The following is an 18,078-nucleotide window of genomic DNA, read 5'->3' on the forward strand; positions in this document are numbered from 1 at the left end:
ATCCTTTTACAAGAAATGTTGACATTGGACAACTTCTCTAATTGAAAGGACATTTTAAGAAATGTAGCCGTCATTATCACAAAGTATTACAAACCTTGGAATTAAATCTTGTCCTAATTTGATTTATTTGATTTTATCTGTGCATGTTTAGGTTATGTAGGATAGTCTTGTACTAATTTACAAACATATACTGTGCTAAGACTTAGGACATTTATTTGAAGAGCTGTGTGCATCATTAACATAGTGTTGTAATGACTTCTCATGTTATTTCACACATTTGAAACCAAGAATCAGAAAAATGTTTTTCCACCACCCGAATAGATGTTTATTCATTTACATATTTATAATGTCTGATACCAAATCTTCAGGATTTTAATCACAGACTACTCTCAGGCCTACACAACATTTTGTGATTTGTAAGGAGCAAAGAACAATACATACATATTTCTGTACAATAAAATTATATAGTTCTTTAACCATTCTTAAAATGCATTAGAGAGAAACAAGGATGAATTTGTATAGTGCAAGGGCCTTCACCATCTCTATAAACTGTCTTGAAGGTACCATTTGAAACGATCCGTCCTCGCTATGTAATCTATAGTGAAGTTTGAGCTAAATCCCAACTATTGGAGAAGGGCACCTGAATCTTAAACTGTGACTATCCTTCATACTGATTGTGCAGTAATACATTGTATGCCATGAATAATCCCAAGATCCTAACTTAAATATTTTATGTGATCATTAGTTAAAAGAAAAAAGAAAAAAGAAAACCTATTTTTCATCTGACACAGTGATTAAACTTACACTCTCTGTCCTATCTTCACCTCACTTCATGCCTGGGTAGATTGGTCATCTTGTTTAGTATGTGTTCCTAAAATAGCACCGAAAAACTGTTTATTTCTGGTTTTTCAGCAGTTCATCGATCTGGATTTTGTACATATTCTTCACATCTTCGAGGTCCAGTCTGAGCTCTTCTGCCTCTTCAGCCTTTTCCCCGTACATCTGAAGGATTGTGTTGTGCCTCTGCTCCAGTTCCTGAAATACAAAGCCGCACAAATTAGAAGAGGCTCTGCAAACAAATCAGTCATCAAGACAGAACTTTTCCAATGACATATGGTCTGATTTCCCTGATTAGCTCTTACCTTGAGTTGAATTTTTAACTTTGGGATCTCCTTCACCATCTCGTCCATGTCATCGTTTTGATTGGTGAGGCGTACCAGCTCTTCTGCCATCACTGAACGACTCCTCTCTAGAGCAGAAATCTCAAGCTTTCAAAGCAAGAGAAACTAAGGTTAAAACCTTTGGTAGATAATCACCTTTTTAATGAAGCACAGGACGATCCCTGTGCTGAGAGTTGGTCCTGTTGACACATGTAGTAAACTACTATTCTGTGTACTGGTGACTGTAAGGAAAACATGAAAAGCTTGGACCAGCTGGTTTTGCCATGAAGCCGATTCATCAAACTGATGAATTAGTGTTATGTTGTTAATTTTTAATTGCTACCTGCAGCTGTGCTATCTCTCCTTCTCTGAGTTTGAGCTGAGACTGGAGGTTCTCTATGATGCTGGAGCCTCCAGACAGCCGGGCAGCCTCGTACAGGTTGGTCCCATTCATCGACATCGACATGGTCATGGTACTGAGTGAATGATCCAAAGAATCATCCTGTTGGAGAATGTGAGCTGTTAGGATCAATCAAATTACAAAAATACAGGGATGTACAAACTAAGTGTAGTTTTTAAATTCAAAATGTTTTCCTCATCGCGTACCTGGGAAAGAACTGGTGCGTGCAGGCCGGTATTGTCAGCCCCACTGATGGAGCTTGAGCGGGACAGGGACGGTGTGGAGGAGGCTGGAGGCTCCACAGAGTGGATCACAGCCTTCCGCTCCTGATATGGAAAAAATGTTCAACTATTAAACAACAGAGTTTCGACACCTTATTTGAAAGGGGATAACAAAACAGACTAAGGGTAACATTTTGTATGTCCACGTATCTCTACGTTCTACTCAACCTTTTCCTTGAGTGCCTCTTGTGCTAAATAGCATTTCTTCTTCTCTTGCTCCACCTTCATCTTCTCCATCTCTAATTGATTGGTCAGTAGCAGCTGGTGGAAGAGACACATGTATGCAAATAAGAACATTTTTTTTTCAAATAATGGATAACAGTGAGAGTAGGAAAGAACATTTCGGCACCTTTTCTTTTTTGGCATCCTCTAGCATCCTAATGTGTTCTCCACGCAGGTTTTCCAGCTCGACATGCTCCCTGAGATGAGAGAACAGGCAATAAGTCACAAACATCAAACAGTATCAACGACTGGAAAACAGAGGAATCACCTCTGATGTGCTTGTAATGAAATGATATCATGTAGTGGGAAATATCTTATAATGATGTTAAATATCATGATCATTGTGTTTAAGGATATTCCACTAAAGTAAATGCAATTATATTGAGCAGCAAAGAGCAGTGCGATATCTCCTTCTAAGTAATTATGTTTTCAGATTCGGTTACAGTCATTAGCAAGACACAGAGGCATTTCACCGCAGTTTGAAGATTTATTTTCTTCCTTCCTTGAGCACGACACAAAAAGCTACGAGCCAGCCAGGAGTCGAACCTAGAATCTTCTGATCCGTAGTCAGACGCGTTATCCATTGCGCCACTGGCCCCTTGAAACTTCTAGGTCTTCTCACAAAAGATATTCATGAAGTACACGCATGACTGCTTCCGCCAGGGGAAAAATCCCCTCCCCCCGAAGCCTACACTTCACACTATCACTATGACTCACAAATCAGTTGGCTGTTAAACAACAACAGTGCTGTCCAGGAAGCAAAGGCCCGACAAGAGGAGAGAGTGTGGCTGATTTCTCCTGCATAGTTTGACAAGTTTTATTGTAGACAGAAACATTATAGCAGTAATTTTCTACACAAAGTACACACAGTATAAGAATCTGTCTTTAACAGATTTTCTGGAGACAAACCATTGCCAAATGAGAAAAAAGTTTTAGTCTAAATTGTGCTTTATTCTTCTCTTTTATAATATCTTTTTGTGAGAAAAAGCAGCAACTCCATAAGCATTAGAAAGCCATGTCTTCAAATCAGTCAAACACTGTACCTTAACCAAACATATCATCCAAATGTACTGAGAATTAACAGTCGAGGAGGGAAATATCTACTGGATGTATTAGTCTAAGTTTAAAGTTGTAATTTGTTACCTGCTGCTATCATCCTCCAGTTTCTCTCTTTTGTTCTTCTCTGCATCGACCTGTGCCAGGACTCGAGCCTTTTCCTGTCGGAGCAGGGAATTCTGGGACTCCAGAGAGGCCAGCTGGGATTTGATGGACAACAGTTCTTCTGTTGCGGATCGCTCCTTCTGCACAGCAACAGCCAGCTGTGCCTGGGCGTCCGCTAATGTAGAGCAGAAAACATGTCAAGCTTTTAGTTCGCTTTGTTACAAGTGCTGTGTTTCGCTGTTGGTTTGCCTCTCACCAAGCCTATCAGAGATGCTCTTCTCAAGTTTTTCCCAGGATGCAGTCTGCCCACCCAACGAGGCCTGTAGGTTCTCAATCTGTCGCAGAAGGGGCCGTGTTGCTGATGTGACACTCTGACTGAGTTCCTGGTTCCTGGTCTCTGCCTCCTGTAGTCTCTGTTGAATACAGAAATATTGTGAATTTGAATAATTCTGTTCAAAATAATTCTTACTTTGGCTGATTTTCAAATGGAAATAGTTTAATAACACACTTTATGACAAGCACAATATGTTACCTGTTGCAGCTCAGTGATCTCCTCTCTCAAATAATCTTCTTTCCTTGCTTGCTGTTGCTCAGCCCTCTGCAGAGCCACTCTCAGATCAGCTACCTGAACACAACAATAAAAAAATAAACATGAATCGAAGGTTGTCTTGTTAAGCTTTTTAGTCGTTTTCACACATGCACTCCTGAAAACTTCTAGAGAATTTCTGGAGGAGTGCCCCTGAAATCCTCCTGATCTGGTTGTTCACACATGCACGTCACAATAGGAGACTATTCCTGTCAGACAGGAGGGGGGTGGCAGGTGGTCTCCTGAGGCGAAACATGACAAATAAATAAAGGTTCCGGAAGTGGTGTACGAAGCAACAGAGTTCACTACACAGCTTTATATTGAGAGTACTTGCCTTTATATCAATGCTTTGTGTAGTTCAACAGACTCACAGTATCAACAAAGCGGAGAAGACCACACTGATGAACAGAAATCTTAATGCAGCCGTTTAATTACGTGCACATACTGTAGATCGTACCGGTTGTGTGAATACTGGTTATGGTCGTGTGCTAATTGTTGAGGAATAATGTCACCACCACTTCATAATTTGTAATTTAGTGAATTCTCCTGACTATATCCTGCTGCTTTCTGACATCGGTTCACTCTGACGTTCTGTGGAAATAATACTAGGGGGCTGGCAGGAGAAACTCTGGATAAAGTCAGGGGGCCCGGTACACTTACCCACCGGTTCTGGTCCTGCCCAGAATTAAAAACTTTTTGGTCTCTTATATTTGACTACCTATAGAAGGCCTTTAACCAAACTATCACTCCAGATCCTCTACTTGCTATCTTTGGAGCAGCTGGAGTGAATCAGGCTATTTATAAGTATGAAGGGCAGGCCAAATTCTTTTTCACACTACTAGTAAAAAGCATTATAATTTTGCATTGGAAGTCAGAGTCTCGCCCTCTATTCCAACAGTGGTTTAGAGATCTAGGGAGTGTACTCCATATAGAGATTACGCTTTAAGTCCAGCAACAGAGATCATATTTTCCTGAAAATCTGGCAACCCCTATTTGATACACGCACAGCCAACCGGGACAAGTCTCAAGCTTAGATGGACCAAGCACTCGAAAATATACAGATATGACGAGTTAATCCACTGTGTATTTCTACTTACTGTACAGAATGCAGACTGTCAACTGTGTCTCATCCTTTTAGCTGGTGTCCTATGTTCTGTTTTGTTTTGTTTTGTTTGCTCAGTTGGTCTCTTTTGTTTTTCTTGGTCTAAGCTCCTATCCTATAAGGACCTCTTGTATTGAACCTGTATAGTCTCCCAAAATGAGGACCTGAAGGGACGCACAGGTGTTGGGATTTGTTTCATGCTATAAGAAAATTAAAATAAAGGAACCCCTTTTTTTTGCCTTAAGTCTGCACTTTGTCTTCTATTTGCCCTTCAATAACATTTTGTTTAAAAAGTCAGGGTGAAAAAATGTATCAGTTTGCATTCACACGTGCAGCTCATTCAGAAAACATCAAGGAGTTTTGTGTCTAAACATTATTACTATTGTGTTTACAGAAATAAGCAAGGGCTGAAAAGTAAATCTGCCACTGGTCAGTATAAAAACCTTAAAGAAATTGCTATAGTGACATTTTTACATGAACATTTCAACAGAGCTGAGTACAAGCAACAGCTTTGCTACTGACTTATAATTGAAGACTAAGTGTTTTGTTATTCTGCACTAAAGCCTACACAGTGTACAGGGTAAACTAATGCACGCTGGTTAAGCTCAGTTTACTTACATGCACAGTAAAACAAATATTACTTGGTGTGCAAGTACAGCATGAGTTGTGTTACCTGATCAGCCAGTGCCTCCTGTTGCAACCTGGCCTCCTCTTGGGCTTTCTCAAGAGTCAGACTCAGCTGCTCCTTGGCCTGGATTTCCATGCTAAGAGCTACTTCTTCAGCCTGGCTGGCTTTGCTGGCATTCACCTTATGAAGTTCTGCCAGCTCCCTGAAACAAGAAAGACAAGACAATTTACATTTACATGTGTTTTCCTTTGCCATTTCTGTCTGCAGTAACAGTGAAACATTGTATATAGTTGGCTCTGTACTTCAGATCGGATCAGATATACAGTATATGTATGTACATGGTAAATGTAAAAAGATTTTTTTTTTGGCTCCATCTGTAAGAAGTATATGGTCTTTGTACAAAAATGGAAAGAGGTTCTAAACTATTAACCAAATGTAATATATCTATAAACAACCAGGAATAAAATATATACTTGCATCTGAAATACAATGAATACATAAACTGGGTTATCACTCAGTAAATACGTCACTTTGCTCTACTCATATATACAGTATTCAGTCTGGATGGCAGGGTGTAGTGATTACTTGTAACAGCTGTCCAGAGCAGCCTGGATGCTTCTATTCTTCTCCTGCAGCTCCTCTGAGTCCGTCTGCAGCCGGCTCTGCTCCTTCTCCTGCCGCTCCACTACAGCATTCAGCTTCTTGATGTTCTCCCTATGCTGCTTCTCAACCTCCTCCTTCCCATCTAGAACCTAAAACACATAAACCAAGAGCAGAATTTAAAAATAAATATAAGCATCAAACATCAAGGGTTTCAAAGACAGAAAAAAAGTATTTCAGGAAGACAAATTAAAAATGAGAGTGAGACACAAACAGATACATGACTTTTTAAAGCCATGCAGTTGACATTTTTCCTGAACAATATAAGACACTGCAGGATGACCAGGTTGCCATGTATTGTTTCAACAAAGTATTGTCAAGGGATACTATTAATGGCTGGAGAGTTGAGACACACCTCTAACTCAAACAATACTTAAACAACAACCACAAAATGACTTTGGCATGAACCGGCCTCCATCACTCAACAAACCTACTTTCATTCTTAAGAAAACTAGCTCCAGAAGCAGCAACAACATGGTTCAAAGGTGTGTGTTTAGAAGTAATTTCCTAAAGTCTCATAATTATGATTCAGGTTGGTTATTCATTTCAGAGAGGGTAGTGTTGCTCAACAATTTAGACAATGTGACAACATTTTTGAGAATTACATTCATTTTTAAATCCAGTCTAATCTGATGACCTCATTTTCTACTTCAAATGATTTAAATGTTTACCAAACCCTTAAAGGCTGAATGAGCGTCATTTTACACATAAATGTAGCAGAAATCCAGTATATCAACTGAAAATAACTCTATGAGTCATGACTGTCTACAATGACACCCGAGTCCCACTGTCTGTGATGCTGTCTGAGCCGTATCGACACTGTGTTTACATGGACGGGGCGGCCAGCCGACTCATCCCCTTGCGTATAAAAGTTGTTTAATTGAGGGACTAGAGGAAAGAAGAATAACATACTGTACGAACTCCATTCGATCAGCAGAGTCCCTCTGCATCTTTAAGAAAAAGCTAAAGACCCAGCTCTTTCATGAATACCTACGAACTTAATGATGATGGTCTCCATATTATTGATGATGATGATGATGATGATGATGATGGTTGTGAGTGACGATTGTTTTTGTTTGATAACAATGACTTATAAGATGGTTTCTATACTGATTAGAGCTCTCAAGAACTGCCCTCAATGTTGTGCTTTGCCTCTGGTCACTTCCTGTCAGCACCTGTTTGTCCAATCGGACTCAAAGCTGATCGTTTGCTCTTACTGACATTGTTCCCTTTTTTCTAGATCCTTGCTTGTGTTGTACTTACTCTCTGATGTACGTCGCTTTGGATAAAAGCGTCTGCTAAGTGAATTGTAGAATTGTAATGTAGAATTGTACTCACTGCTTATTTGAATGTCACATAAGCGCTTTTAGATCACGGCCATTTCATGTAAATTTGCATGCAGTGGGAAGCTACGAGCAAACTAAAGACAGCTAGCATTAGCATGCTAACACAACAATGCAGTTGTTTTGGTTTATGCTGGTGCTCAGGGGCGACATCTACTGGATCAAAAAGTGGCATATTCCTCCTTTAACCTCTAGAACCAATATTATATTATTATAATATACAATAGAAACCGTGCCTCTGTCAAACATAATTAACCATTGTAAGAAAACCAACCATTTCTTTTTTTTAATGTAAATTTATATCAAATATTATTAAAACTATAAAAATAAGTCAGAAGTATCTTGATATGATATATTTACATTTTTAACTGGGCACCAAACAAAAACAAAGGTGTTACCTGCTGCAGTTGTCGGAGCTCCTCGTCCAGCTCCTTGATTTTCTTCTGTTGCTTGGTGATCTTTGTGTCACTCTCCTTCTCCTTCGCTCGCAGCTTCTTGATGATGTTGCTGTGCTGCAGTTGCTGCTTAGACAGCTTTTCACCTAAACATGATAGAGATAAACACCTGATCAGCCAACTTTAATAAAATTAGTGACATATATTCAAATGAGACCTGTTATGTCTGAGCCTTGTTTTGTATTTGTACCTTGTCAGGATTACATTAAAAAAAGGCTCCATCAAGATGGATGTTTGAATGATTCCTGCTACTCAAACACATGAAATAGTAAAATAAGCCACAGTACCACGTGAGGCTCAACTGACGACCGAGTAAAAAAGCTGTCCAGAATCAAACTGGCAGGGTTGGCGTTGGTGAAGAGTATATACTATATATATATATATATATATATATATATATATATATATAAATATTTAGCGAAAACAATCAGTGTTACCTTCTTCTAGCAGGCCTCTGATCTGCTCTTCTTTTTCTCTGATGATCTCCATTGTATCACTGGAGTTTAGTCTGGTAGAAAGCTCTTCTCTCAGGCCCTTGATTTCCTGTACGACAGAAACATTTCATTTTTAACACCAGCACTTAAGACACTGTTAGTCTTTGTATCTTAACATCTTGAAATTGGAGCTCCCAGCCCACCCAGGAGGAGACTCTAGGGGTCTCGGAAACTTATGGTTCAGAATGTTTTAATACAAAAAGACACTGAATGCATAAGGAGATAATAAATGTTAATAAACATAAAAGGAAACATGTTAAGAAGTCGTGTGTCTTAACTACCTTGTCATGTACATTGTATTGACAATTCCTTGTAATGCACAAGGAATGAGCAAAATTTACGAAATCTTTCAGTCCTTGCCATTAGCTAATGCTATATGGGGGTCCTTGGCTTGGCAAAGTTCTGGAACCCCTGGCCTAGGAAGACGAACATGTTACCTTCTTTGCTATGTCTCTTTCTTTGCAGGCCAGCTGAGCCTTCCTCTCTGTGTCTGCGATGCGCTGGGTGAACTCCTCCTTCAGGGACTGAACGGTGGAGCTCTCCTCCTTCAAGGTTACCACTTCACTTGAGGAGGAACAGACACATTGGTTTAAGAGCTCATTCTCAAAGTATATAGAGCATCAAGGCAAAAACAACACAAGTAGCTTCATAAAGCTTTCAACAATTAAGAGTAACGAAAAAACATCGATTTACATTTCAGCCTGAAGCTACATAAACATTCATTTGTGTAGCTTCACCTATAGCTGGACACATTTATGGAGTTATATGAACAACATGGGACAATGTGAAGAACAAACTCACTCTTTAAGGTTGTCACACTCTTCCTCCAGCCTGGCTTTGTCTTTGCTGACTGCCAGCAGCTGGGATTCTCTCTTCTCAAGGCGCCCTGACAGTTCATCGATGACCTATAAAAATGTCCAAAGGATGTGTTGACAAGCATGAGAAGACTAAAAACATGAAAAGGTGACGTGGTGCAGTAGAGATATACTGTAAAGGTTTGACGACTGGCTTCTGGGAATAGTGGAACAATTGAAAGACTGAAACTAAACAAAAACTTTGTGTCCAATGATTTTAACCACACGGCAAAGATGGGATTAAACCCATCAGAAAACAAACACACGTGTGCTCCAGAAAACAGCTGGCTTGAACAAATTCAAAGCAACATGGAAATACTGACATGGGTCTCATGGATCTCACTGTCATGACACTGAAATTCATGCAAAGCTTTTTTACTTACTTTTACATTTTAAAGAAGGCTTTGTAAAGAACTGAATCGCTTTAGATGCATTTCTTTTATGTATATTTTTACTTTGTTATTAATGTAGAGATATGAACTTAAATGTTATATATTTAACTTGTTATTCTCTACTGATCAATGTAGTTTAAGACTTTTGCATGGTACTTTATTCTCGACAGATTTAGATTTGCTTATCAAAGAGTCATTGCAAAGACACACACCATCCTTCAAGCTGGAGGTAACCGTCACAGCTATATAGATTTTGTAGATTTGTTGATATATATGTATGTATCAGATGAACATAAAATCCTACACATGATACTTAAAGACTGATAGGAACAAATGCTACCTTTTGAAGCTCCAAAATCTGAGCTGTTGAGAAACCTTTCATGTCTTCAGTGATCGGTGGGATGATCGTCTCTCCAGCTACGCAGGTAGCATCCGACAGTGTGGCGTTAGCCTCAGATTCCTGTTCTGTCAACTCCTCCGGTTGTTCACTATTAACAGGCGTCGCACTCCGTCCACTTTCCTCCATCTCATCCAGCGACTGCTCCCTCATTGGCTCTGTGAAGCTGTCTTCCTCCTCATCTTTCCCCTCTTCTACCTTCTCCACCAATCCATCGTCTTGCTTTTCACATACAGCTGACGACACTGTCAAAGGAGCGGGGCCCGCAGTGACAGACGCGAGTGTCCGGCTGCCAGGGATCTCATCATCTGAGTTCACCTCACTGACGCTCCGACTGTCCAATGACTGCACGCTGAAGGAATCGATGCGCTCAAACGCATCTGAGGAAGAACCGCAGCTCTCTGTGAGTTTGGAATAATCCTCCAGGCGGGGGAAATCTCCACAGGTTGAGGCAGAGAGAAGCTGGAAGGAGCCCTGCATCAGGTGTAGGCCAGCCTTGCCCTCACCTGTTTCTTGTCTGGAACTGGCCGAGCTCTCACTTAACACAGACTCATGGTCCAGCACTTCAATGTCACTGGTGGTTGAGGTTCCTGAGGAGAAAGCACTGACCGGAGGAGAAGGGGTATCACTTTGACGGTCCTCCACCTTTGAGTCTTTATGCTCTACTAGTCCTTCTTTAGCGGAAGGGGAAGGTGACGAATTAGGAGAAGTAGAGCTTATAGTGCCAGAATTGACGGCAGAAGGATCGGAAGAATCTATGGTTTCCTGCTCAATTTGGAGATCGCATGGACTCTGTGGTGGCTCTGTTATGGAGTTTTCAGATTCCTTTAAGCTAACATCTGTTTCTAAACTGCTCTCTTTGATATCAGTGTTGCAAGCAGAATCGCTTGACGAGTAAGCAGGAGAAACAGGCTCCAGGAGAATAGTGTCTGCATAAGTTGGTGTGGGTGAGGAGGACTCAGGGTCCGCTGGCTGGATCTCAAAAGCTCTCTGATTCTCAGTACTCTCATCAGCAAGGGCTGACTCGTCAGTCTCCTCTTCTTTTTGGACCACAGCCTCAATGTTTTTCTCTTCCTTTTCCCGAGGCCGCCTTTGGGATTTAGTAGGGGGCACCGAAACCACCTGGGATTTGGGGACAACTTGAACGTCTCCTGGTGGCAAAAAGGCACTGAAAAAGTTTTCGGTTTCATCCACAACTGTGCGAGTGACAGGAGTAGTGATGGCCTCAGAAGAGGTAGGAGGAGTTGTGGTCTTTTCTTCAGGTGGTGCTTCCCATTGAGTCATCCCCCACCCTCCACTTAAGGACAGCTTCTCGGGTATTGTAACATCTGACAGGGGAGAATCAGACAGTTTTAAAAGTAATCCAACCTGTTTATTTGGAGGCTTTTATCATGGTGTTTTGCATTACTTACCATCATAAGGCATAACAACTGTGTCACCCCATTGGTCCTCCTCTTTGATGTCCAGAACCCGGTCGATTGACTTCTGAGCTGTTGTCAAAGCTTGCTTAGCGAAGCTAGACAGATGAGATGTATTGAACCAACTCATTTTGCCTCTGTAGCTAGCTAGCTATCACCAAGTTCAGTAAAGGTTTCACGGATCATACAGTAAAGGGAACTCGGCGTACCCACACTAAGCAGTCAAATTTACTGACATTGTGTTCTTCGTTTGCCAAGATAAGCTGCTGCGAGGAGTATTTTGTTACTCAAAATGTATGTTGAGTACATGAAAAGGTTCTTTGACATCCAGCTACAGCCTAGCAAAGCTGTAGGTTAGCAAACGCATAACGTTAGTGTACAGGGGACATCAATCCCAGACACAGCAGGAAAAACCGGTCAGCTGTCTCTTAATATCCCAACATGTTTTAAAAGTCAGTAATGTAGACATACAGGTTTATCTAAATCGCATCCAGGCCATCAAACAAAGCGCATTTTCCATAGTAAATCCAAGATTTCCGGCTCCTTTGCTCCGCCGTCATCGTTTGTTTTGGTCGCTCAACTTGTAACGGCTAGCATTAGCCTGCTATCTTCTTCCTTTCCACGTAGCAGCATGACGTCACGATCCGGTCTGACTGCGCCTGCAATGTTGTGAGACGAGTCCGCGAGGTGAAGTCCTCGACTGGCTTACATTTCTTTATTTAAATACTTGCAAATGTGGAAAACACATTTTAAAATATTGCGTGCAGCTCAATTACAACGTTAGAGCCTATGTGTTTCAATATATAGGTAAATAGACTGAAAATTGATTGAACTGAATTGATACATGTAAACAACTTGACTCTAAATAAAGTCTTTCTAATAAAACTCCTCCAAATCATACCTACTAAAAGATGAAACGAGATTAAAACTGGACTCACACATACAGTGTATGCATGGACATAAATAACACAGGAAAGTAATAAGAAAAACATTTTTATTCCAGTTTACATATCATTTTCAATATCAGGCATGTACCGCTTCAGTGGTTACTGCAACTAAAAAAAACTGTCAGAATAAAATAATAAATATTCACACATACAGAAGTTTCTTTCCAAAGTAACTCCTGCTTGTCTCTTTCTTTGTAGAGAGCACAACTTAGATTGGAGTGCAGATAAAACATTAATGCAGAAATCTGTGACATTTGCAGAAAATGTATCACCAAAACATGACATGTTATGATTTGGCTTTTCAGTGCAAAAAACTGTACTAAAGTCAACGAGTACATTAAAACAAAGAAATCAGCAACAATCATTTACACTGTGAAATCGTACAGTGTAAACTTTTCTAGTTATTAGGCTGCTTTAATTACCCTGCATCAGGTGATAGTTGGCAAAAAAAACAAAAAAAAAAACAAGAATGACATCAACTGGTGGTGGGAGTGATGGAGTTTTTCCTAAGTAGTGAAGCAGAGTCTGAACAACATGGTCTGAGGTGTGGTGACATCAGCTACAGCCAACTCTTGTCCGTCACTCAGGCCCAACTCTGGAAAAATCATGTTCATATATCAGAACACAAGTCAATGTGCATGTTCAACTCGGTTTATTCCAACAAACATAGGCGTTGCCATTTCTAGCAAACGTATCAGAAAATAAAGGAGCTCACCCTTTAGGGTTTTGGACAGATTTGGCCGCGTCCTCTGCTCAATTGAAGCGACAGACTGTAACACAAAATACCAGGTGAAAGTCAGCTCACACCAAAACTTGCATGATTGCCTTATTTCATCAGGACACCTTTCTTAATAATTAACTAAAAACAAATCATAGGCTAAATACCTGTAAATATAGCGTTTTGTTTTTTCCTTCCACTGTTGCCGTTATGGCAGGGGATTTCATTTGTCTGAAAAAATAAAAGATTTGGCTGTTGAAGACCATATATATAAAAAAAATAGGACCATAAGCATAATTAAGAAGAGTGGTACTTATTGGTTATAGATTGTTATTAGGAAGGCCAACGTACAGGGAGGCACTGTCAGTGAAGTAGTCCAAAACCTCTTGGAGTTTGGAACATGGACAAAAGTTCAGGTCCAGGGGAACTTGGCTGCAGGCTGAACAGTTTTCCTTCATTCAAGACAATAGAAATTAACTTTATTGATTGTATTGATCAGGCAAGTACGAGCTGATAAATGAATATCCATGACAAACCTTCCGTTCTGCTTCAAAAGCGTAGGTGTACAGGCCATCAACATCATTGAACACCATGTAGTTGTTAAGAGGTATATAGGCACTGCAAATGCAAAAGCAGAAGTTAATAATACAACACAACAGTGAGAGGCAAATGTGTAAACACATCATTTTGTGGGCTTAACAGAGTAGCAGAGCATGCAAACTCACTTTGTTGCTATTTTGAAAACCTCAGTGGCACAAGCAGCTGGATCAAACAAAAGAAACAAATAAAATGTTACATCCTGGAAGACTTGTCGGCTTGCTTTGAGTCAACATACCAAGGCCTGTTTGTAAATGTTTTACTCTTTTATGGCAGGGAATACAATCTTTCATAAACAATACCACGATAATGTGTCTTTCCTTAGGCATCTTTATTGTAATTCAGTTCAAACAACTTACCAGCTATGACAGCATTTGTAGATGCAACAGCTGGAATGATTCTCTTCACAACACCTGCAGCACAGAAGTACAGTAGGCCACAGTAGATAAATATGTGTGTTGATTATTATTTTGAATGGAAAACTGCAGAAATCAAAGCTCTAAGATTCCAGACTTTAAAAAAGTATAATTATAGCAACAGCTCAGTAGGTCTTGTGTACTTTGGCTCATCTCGTAGTGGAGCTCAAATAAAGAAAGACATTTCTGGTGGTGACAGATCGGTGTGCTCAATGTGCTCACCCTGTGTGAGTCTGTATGTCACTCCTGTTATGTTGAACTCTGCTGCTCTCTCCAAAGATCTCTGGTACACCCACTGGATGTGTTCTGGGTCATCTCCATCAAGGACCACACCATCTAATTCACACAAAGAAACACACATAAAAATTACTTTTAAAAATGCTGTGTTGATATTGAAGGATAACTGTAATCTTAAAAAGCAACAACAAAATTATTTACAACTCCAATGAGATTTCATACCTCCAAATGGTTTCTCTTTGGGCCACAGCAGCATCCGAACGTACTCGACGCAATGTTCTGGCAAACGAGGCATGGAGGCTATTGTACACATGGGGAAGTTGACCTACAAAGGCAGGTGTATTTTAGGACTGACACATACACTTCAAACAAGGTTTGATTTTAACCATCTTTTATTTAAAAAAAAAAAAAAAAAAAAAGCTTTCTCACCTGAGGAGGGTAAAGCTCAAGGGTACAGTCAACGCAGGCAGACATGCCAGGAAGGATGACTCTGGCGTTGCCTTTAAAGCCTTCTGTCCCACCATCAATCAGAGGGATGATGGAACCTGGATCCAAGACACCATCCTCATACACAAGCAGAGACAGCTGCACAGAAAGACACAGGGATCACACTTGATTGCATGAAATATGTTTGTTTTACCAAAACATCTTTCAACTGCATCACTTTGGGGGTGTAAGTGTTATGTAATGCAAATTTACCAAACTGATGGAGTTAAAAAGGAAAAAAGACTGTGACAAAGGCTGAAGTAAACACAACTTACCAGCATACCATTCATCCACCTCCTGGCGATGATTGAATCTAGTCCACAGACAATAATGTGAAATTCTAGAAGACAGAAGGATCCATTAATTCAGTCCAAGCAGAGGAGGTTTGAATAAATATTTTTAAACAAATACATACTGAAGTGCATTATAATGCTGCAAATGGAATGAAATATCATCTAAAACTTATTTTAGATGATATTTGTCATATGTAATTTTTAGTAACAGTCAAATACACCATTTTACGCAGATTTCAAGCTGACTGAACCTTAGACCCCTTCCAACCAGACATTAGGAAAGATGCAACTAAACGGCCTCAATCATACTTACGTCTGTAGAATGTTTCATCAAAGTCTTGAATTTTCTTAAAATGTCTGCACAAAGCATTAAGGAAAAGTTCATGGTTGGACAGAAAGCTCACTTGTGTTCAAATATGTCCACACTGTGAAATTGTGATTCAGGGCTTTTTTTTTTTTAAGATAATATACAGCAGACAGAGTGGGAAATCAGGAGGACTTGAACCCAGGCCTTACGCTTGGTGGTCTAGCCTCCGCACATGGGGCCTGATCTAACAGTGACTAATAGTGACTCTTGATATGGCTAGCTGTTTTCAACCTTTTGATTGAACATCATGGTTTTGGCATTTTCATTTCATATTATGCAATCAAAACTAAAGAACGTGTTTGCATTAAAAGGATACGGAACTACACAGCATCCGGGTATGCGATTGTTGATAAAATCCGCAGCAACATTCGCCTTGGGCCGGCCTACATCTTTCGACCTGTTGAAAATTATACACATCAAGTCAATATATCTGCTTCCTTACAAAATGTATATATATATATATATGGGTTTTTTTTCTTACAAAATAAACATATACTGATTAAAAGGGTCGGAAATGTACATTTAATTTATGAGTTAATTCTACTGACCTAAAGAGGAACTGACGATTCAGGTTTGAAACATCAATGGTGTCCATGTCCACAACTTGAATGTTTCGAAAGCCTGATAAAGCCTGAGCAAAAAAGTGTAGCAAAACAAACACGTTTAGCCATTAAGTACAGCAAAAATGACACCTTCCAAATATTGATAATAGTGGTGATCATACCAGGTCTTTTAGCAGCTCACACCCCAGTCCACCAGCACCAATCACTAGGATTTTGCAGGTTTCCAGCATAAACTGCAACGACTGTGGTAAGCGGATGAAGAAATGTGATATTAGACAAATAAAAGACCACCGATCAAATGACAAGAAGAGTCAACCAATTAATCGATGTGACTGTTACCTCTGTGCTAGGTTCAAAGTCAGGATGCGTGAAGGGCCCCGACCTCTCCAGAAACTTTTTGATGTGGTTCCATTGGCCCTCCGACTCACATGTTCTGCCACTAAATCCATCAACCATCATCCTGAAGACAACAATACATATATTAAGGACGTATCATCAGAGTCAAATGCGACCATTTCAAAGCACACTACTTCATTATTTAATGATGCACAGAAAACATTTTACGTTTTGATGAAATTGTGCAAAAACTAACAGCGGACTCGACAATGTGACACAGTCAGGATATTATTCACAGTTTACAGCAGAACACGCATTAAGAGTTAAAAAGACATGGACGACTGTTCATTCATTCACTTGTGTTTGGATGTTTGTCCCACCCTTTATACTGAATCAGCTTCTGCTCTAACAAGTGTAACTCTCTGATGTTTAATCACACGATGTGAACCTGCACATGTCTGACAGGTGGGCGTTACTGACTGTATTATTACTACTCTCTTACCTGGGCAGCTCCCGGTTGCTAGGCTAGGTAAACAGCTAGCATGGCAACCGTAAGAAGGTATAGTAATCTTTTCACATAGAGTAATGATAACGCTCTTTAATGAACACCTGTACCTGTACATATAGCAGGGGTTGTGTCCCTACCATACCTCAGTGTACTGTGAACAACCACTATCGAGTTAGTTAGCTTCTTCCGCTAGCTTACGTTAACCTTTCTCCTGTCAAGTAACCTCAAACCTTCCAATTCATCACTAACTTCTCAGTCAGCTCCACTACTCTCCTTTTCTTCTCCCTAAAAAGAGAGAATAAAAGAAGTTTCATTCACGCTGCGCTTTCTTGGTTAAGGAGATTTGAAGGCATCTTTTGGGCAGTTAATGACTGTTTCTTGCTTGTTTCTTCGGCAGCTACTTACGGCTCATCCGCGTCCGCCATGTTTGGTTACTAATGTACCTTCAAAGACCGACCTTAGCGATAGTAAATATGGGATGTCAATGGCAATAATAGCATAATAATGGCAATGGCATCTGTGCCCAAGCACAGATGTAGGTTTGGACATTTTTTTCATTTAAGACCAACAGATCTTTCTTGTTTGCAGATAGGACCTGAGTAGGATAACTTTTATCTAAGATTATTTACAATTAGACACACAGCTTGATTTGCTTTTAATAAATCCGATAGTTTTGAATGCAGCATAATTAAAGTCCACTTACGGTAATTCACTGCAAATACAACAATAATCCAAACGGTGGCAGCATTTCCCCTCTGTATTAGATAGATAGATAGATAGATAGATAGATAGATAGATAGATAGATAGATAGATAGATAGATAGATAGATAGATAGATAGATAGATAGATAGATAGATAGATAGATAGATAGATAGATAGATAGATAGATAGATAAATAGATAGATAGATAGATAGATTTATAAATAGATAGATAGATATATAAATAGTTAGATAGATAGATAGATAGATAGATAAATAGATATATAAATAGATAGATAGATAGATAGATAGATAGATAGATAGATAGATAGATAAATAGATAGATAGATAGATAGA

General features: G+C 39.7%; 2 protein-coding genes and 1 non-coding gene across 7 annotated transcripts; all 3 read right to left on the minus strand.

Annotated features, from left to right (window-relative positions):
• Positions 1-299: 299 nt before the first annotated feature.
• Positions 300-12,158, minus strand: tmf1 (TATA element modulatory factor 1). The gene is made up of 17 exons (XM_020633125.3): positions 11,548-12,158; positions 10,079-11,463; positions 9,294-9,397; positions 8,930-9,056; positions 8,436-8,541; positions 7,942-8,084; positions 6,126-6,292; positions 5,586-5,742; positions 3,757-3,849; positions 3,481-3,637; positions 3,207-3,399; positions 2,191-2,260; positions 2,010-2,102; positions 1,767-1,886; positions 1,504-1,662; positions 1,143-1,268; positions 300-1,035 (listed from the first exon to the last, which is right to left on the minus strand). The coding sequence occupies exons 1-17, from the start codon at positions 11,681-11,683 to the stop codon at positions 895-897; spliced, it is 3,477 nt and encodes a 1,158-aa protein (XP_020488781.1). The 5' UTR covers positions 11,684-12,158; the 3' UTR covers positions 300-894.
• On the minus strand, positions 2,589-2,661 carry trnar-acg (transfer RNA arginine (anticodon ACG)). Its single transcript has one exon. It is a non-coding gene; the product is annotated as a tRNA-Arg (tRNA).
• A 372-nt stretch (positions 12,159-12,530) lies between the features above and the next one.
• On the minus strand, positions 12,531-17,464 carry uba3 (ubiquitin-like modifier activating enzyme 3). 5 transcript variants are annotated; one of them, XM_020633116.3, is made up of 18 exons: positions 17,427-17,449; positions 17,271-17,306; positions 16,517-16,637; positions 16,339-16,419; positions 16,163-16,245; positions 15,931-16,011; positions 15,561-15,604; positions 15,230-15,294; positions 14,898-15,053; positions 14,691-14,793; positions 14,454-14,567; positions 14,175-14,228; positions 13,944-13,980; positions 13,755-13,836; positions 13,570-13,670; positions 13,386-13,449; positions 13,216-13,270; positions 12,531-13,095 (listed from the first exon to the last, which is right to left on the minus strand). In XM_020633116.3, the coding sequence occupies exons 1-18, from the start codon at positions 17,444-17,446 to the stop codon at positions 13,007-13,009; spliced, it is 1,386 nt and encodes a 461-aa protein (XP_020488772.1). In that variant the 5' UTR covers positions 17,447-17,449; the 3' UTR covers positions 12,531-13,006. The 5 variants fall into 5 exon arrangements, with proteins under 5 accessions (XP_020488772.1, XP_020488775.1, XP_020488771.1 ...); XM_020633119.3 differs by lacking the exon at positions 17,271-17,306 and having other exon boundaries at positions 17,427-17,464; XM_020633115.3 differs by lacking the exon at positions 17,427-17,449 and having other exon boundaries at positions 17,271-17,409.
• Between the last annotated feature and the right edge of the window lie 614 nt (positions 17,465-18,078).

The sequence above is a fragment of the Labrus bergylta genome, chromosome 5 (assembly GCF_963930695.1).
Source record: "Labrus bergylta chromosome 5, fLabBer1.1, whole genome shotgun sequence".
In the NCBI taxonomy this organism is placed as follows: domain Eukaryota; kingdom Metazoa; phylum Chordata; class Actinopteri; order Labriformes; family Labridae; genus Labrus; species Labrus bergylta.

What these genes read in the sequence shown, in the direction of transcription:
- uba3 (XM_020633115.3), bottom strand. Translation starts at nt 17,335, where the DNA reads ATGAAACTTCTTTTATTCTCTCTTTTTAGGGAGAAGAAAAGGAGAGTA. An exon ending in ACTTTGAACCTAGCACAGAG is followed by an intron (nt 16,420 to 16,516) that starts GTAACAGTCACA and finishes CGCTTACCACAG; the next exon opens with TCGTTGCAGTTTATGCTGGA. An exon ending in CTTTTGAAGCAGAACGGAAG is followed by an intron (nt 13,671 to 13,754) that starts GTTTGTCATGGA and finishes TCTTGAATGAAG; the next exon opens with GAAAACTGTTCAGCCTGCAG.
- tmf1 (XM_020633125.3), bottom strand. Translation starts at nt 11,683, where the DNA reads ATGAGTTGGTTCAATACATCTCATCTGTCTAGCTTCGCTAAGCAAGCT. An exon ending in AAAGAGACATAGCAAAGAAG is followed by an intron (nt 8,542 to 8,929) that starts GTAACATGTTCG and finishes TCTGTCGTACAG; the next exon opens with GAAATCAAGGGCCTGAGAGA. An exon ending in GCTCTGGACAGCTGTTACAA is followed by an intron (nt 5,743 to 6,125) that starts GTAATCACTACA and finishes TTCTTGTTTCAG; the next exon opens with GGAGCTGGCAGAACTTCATA.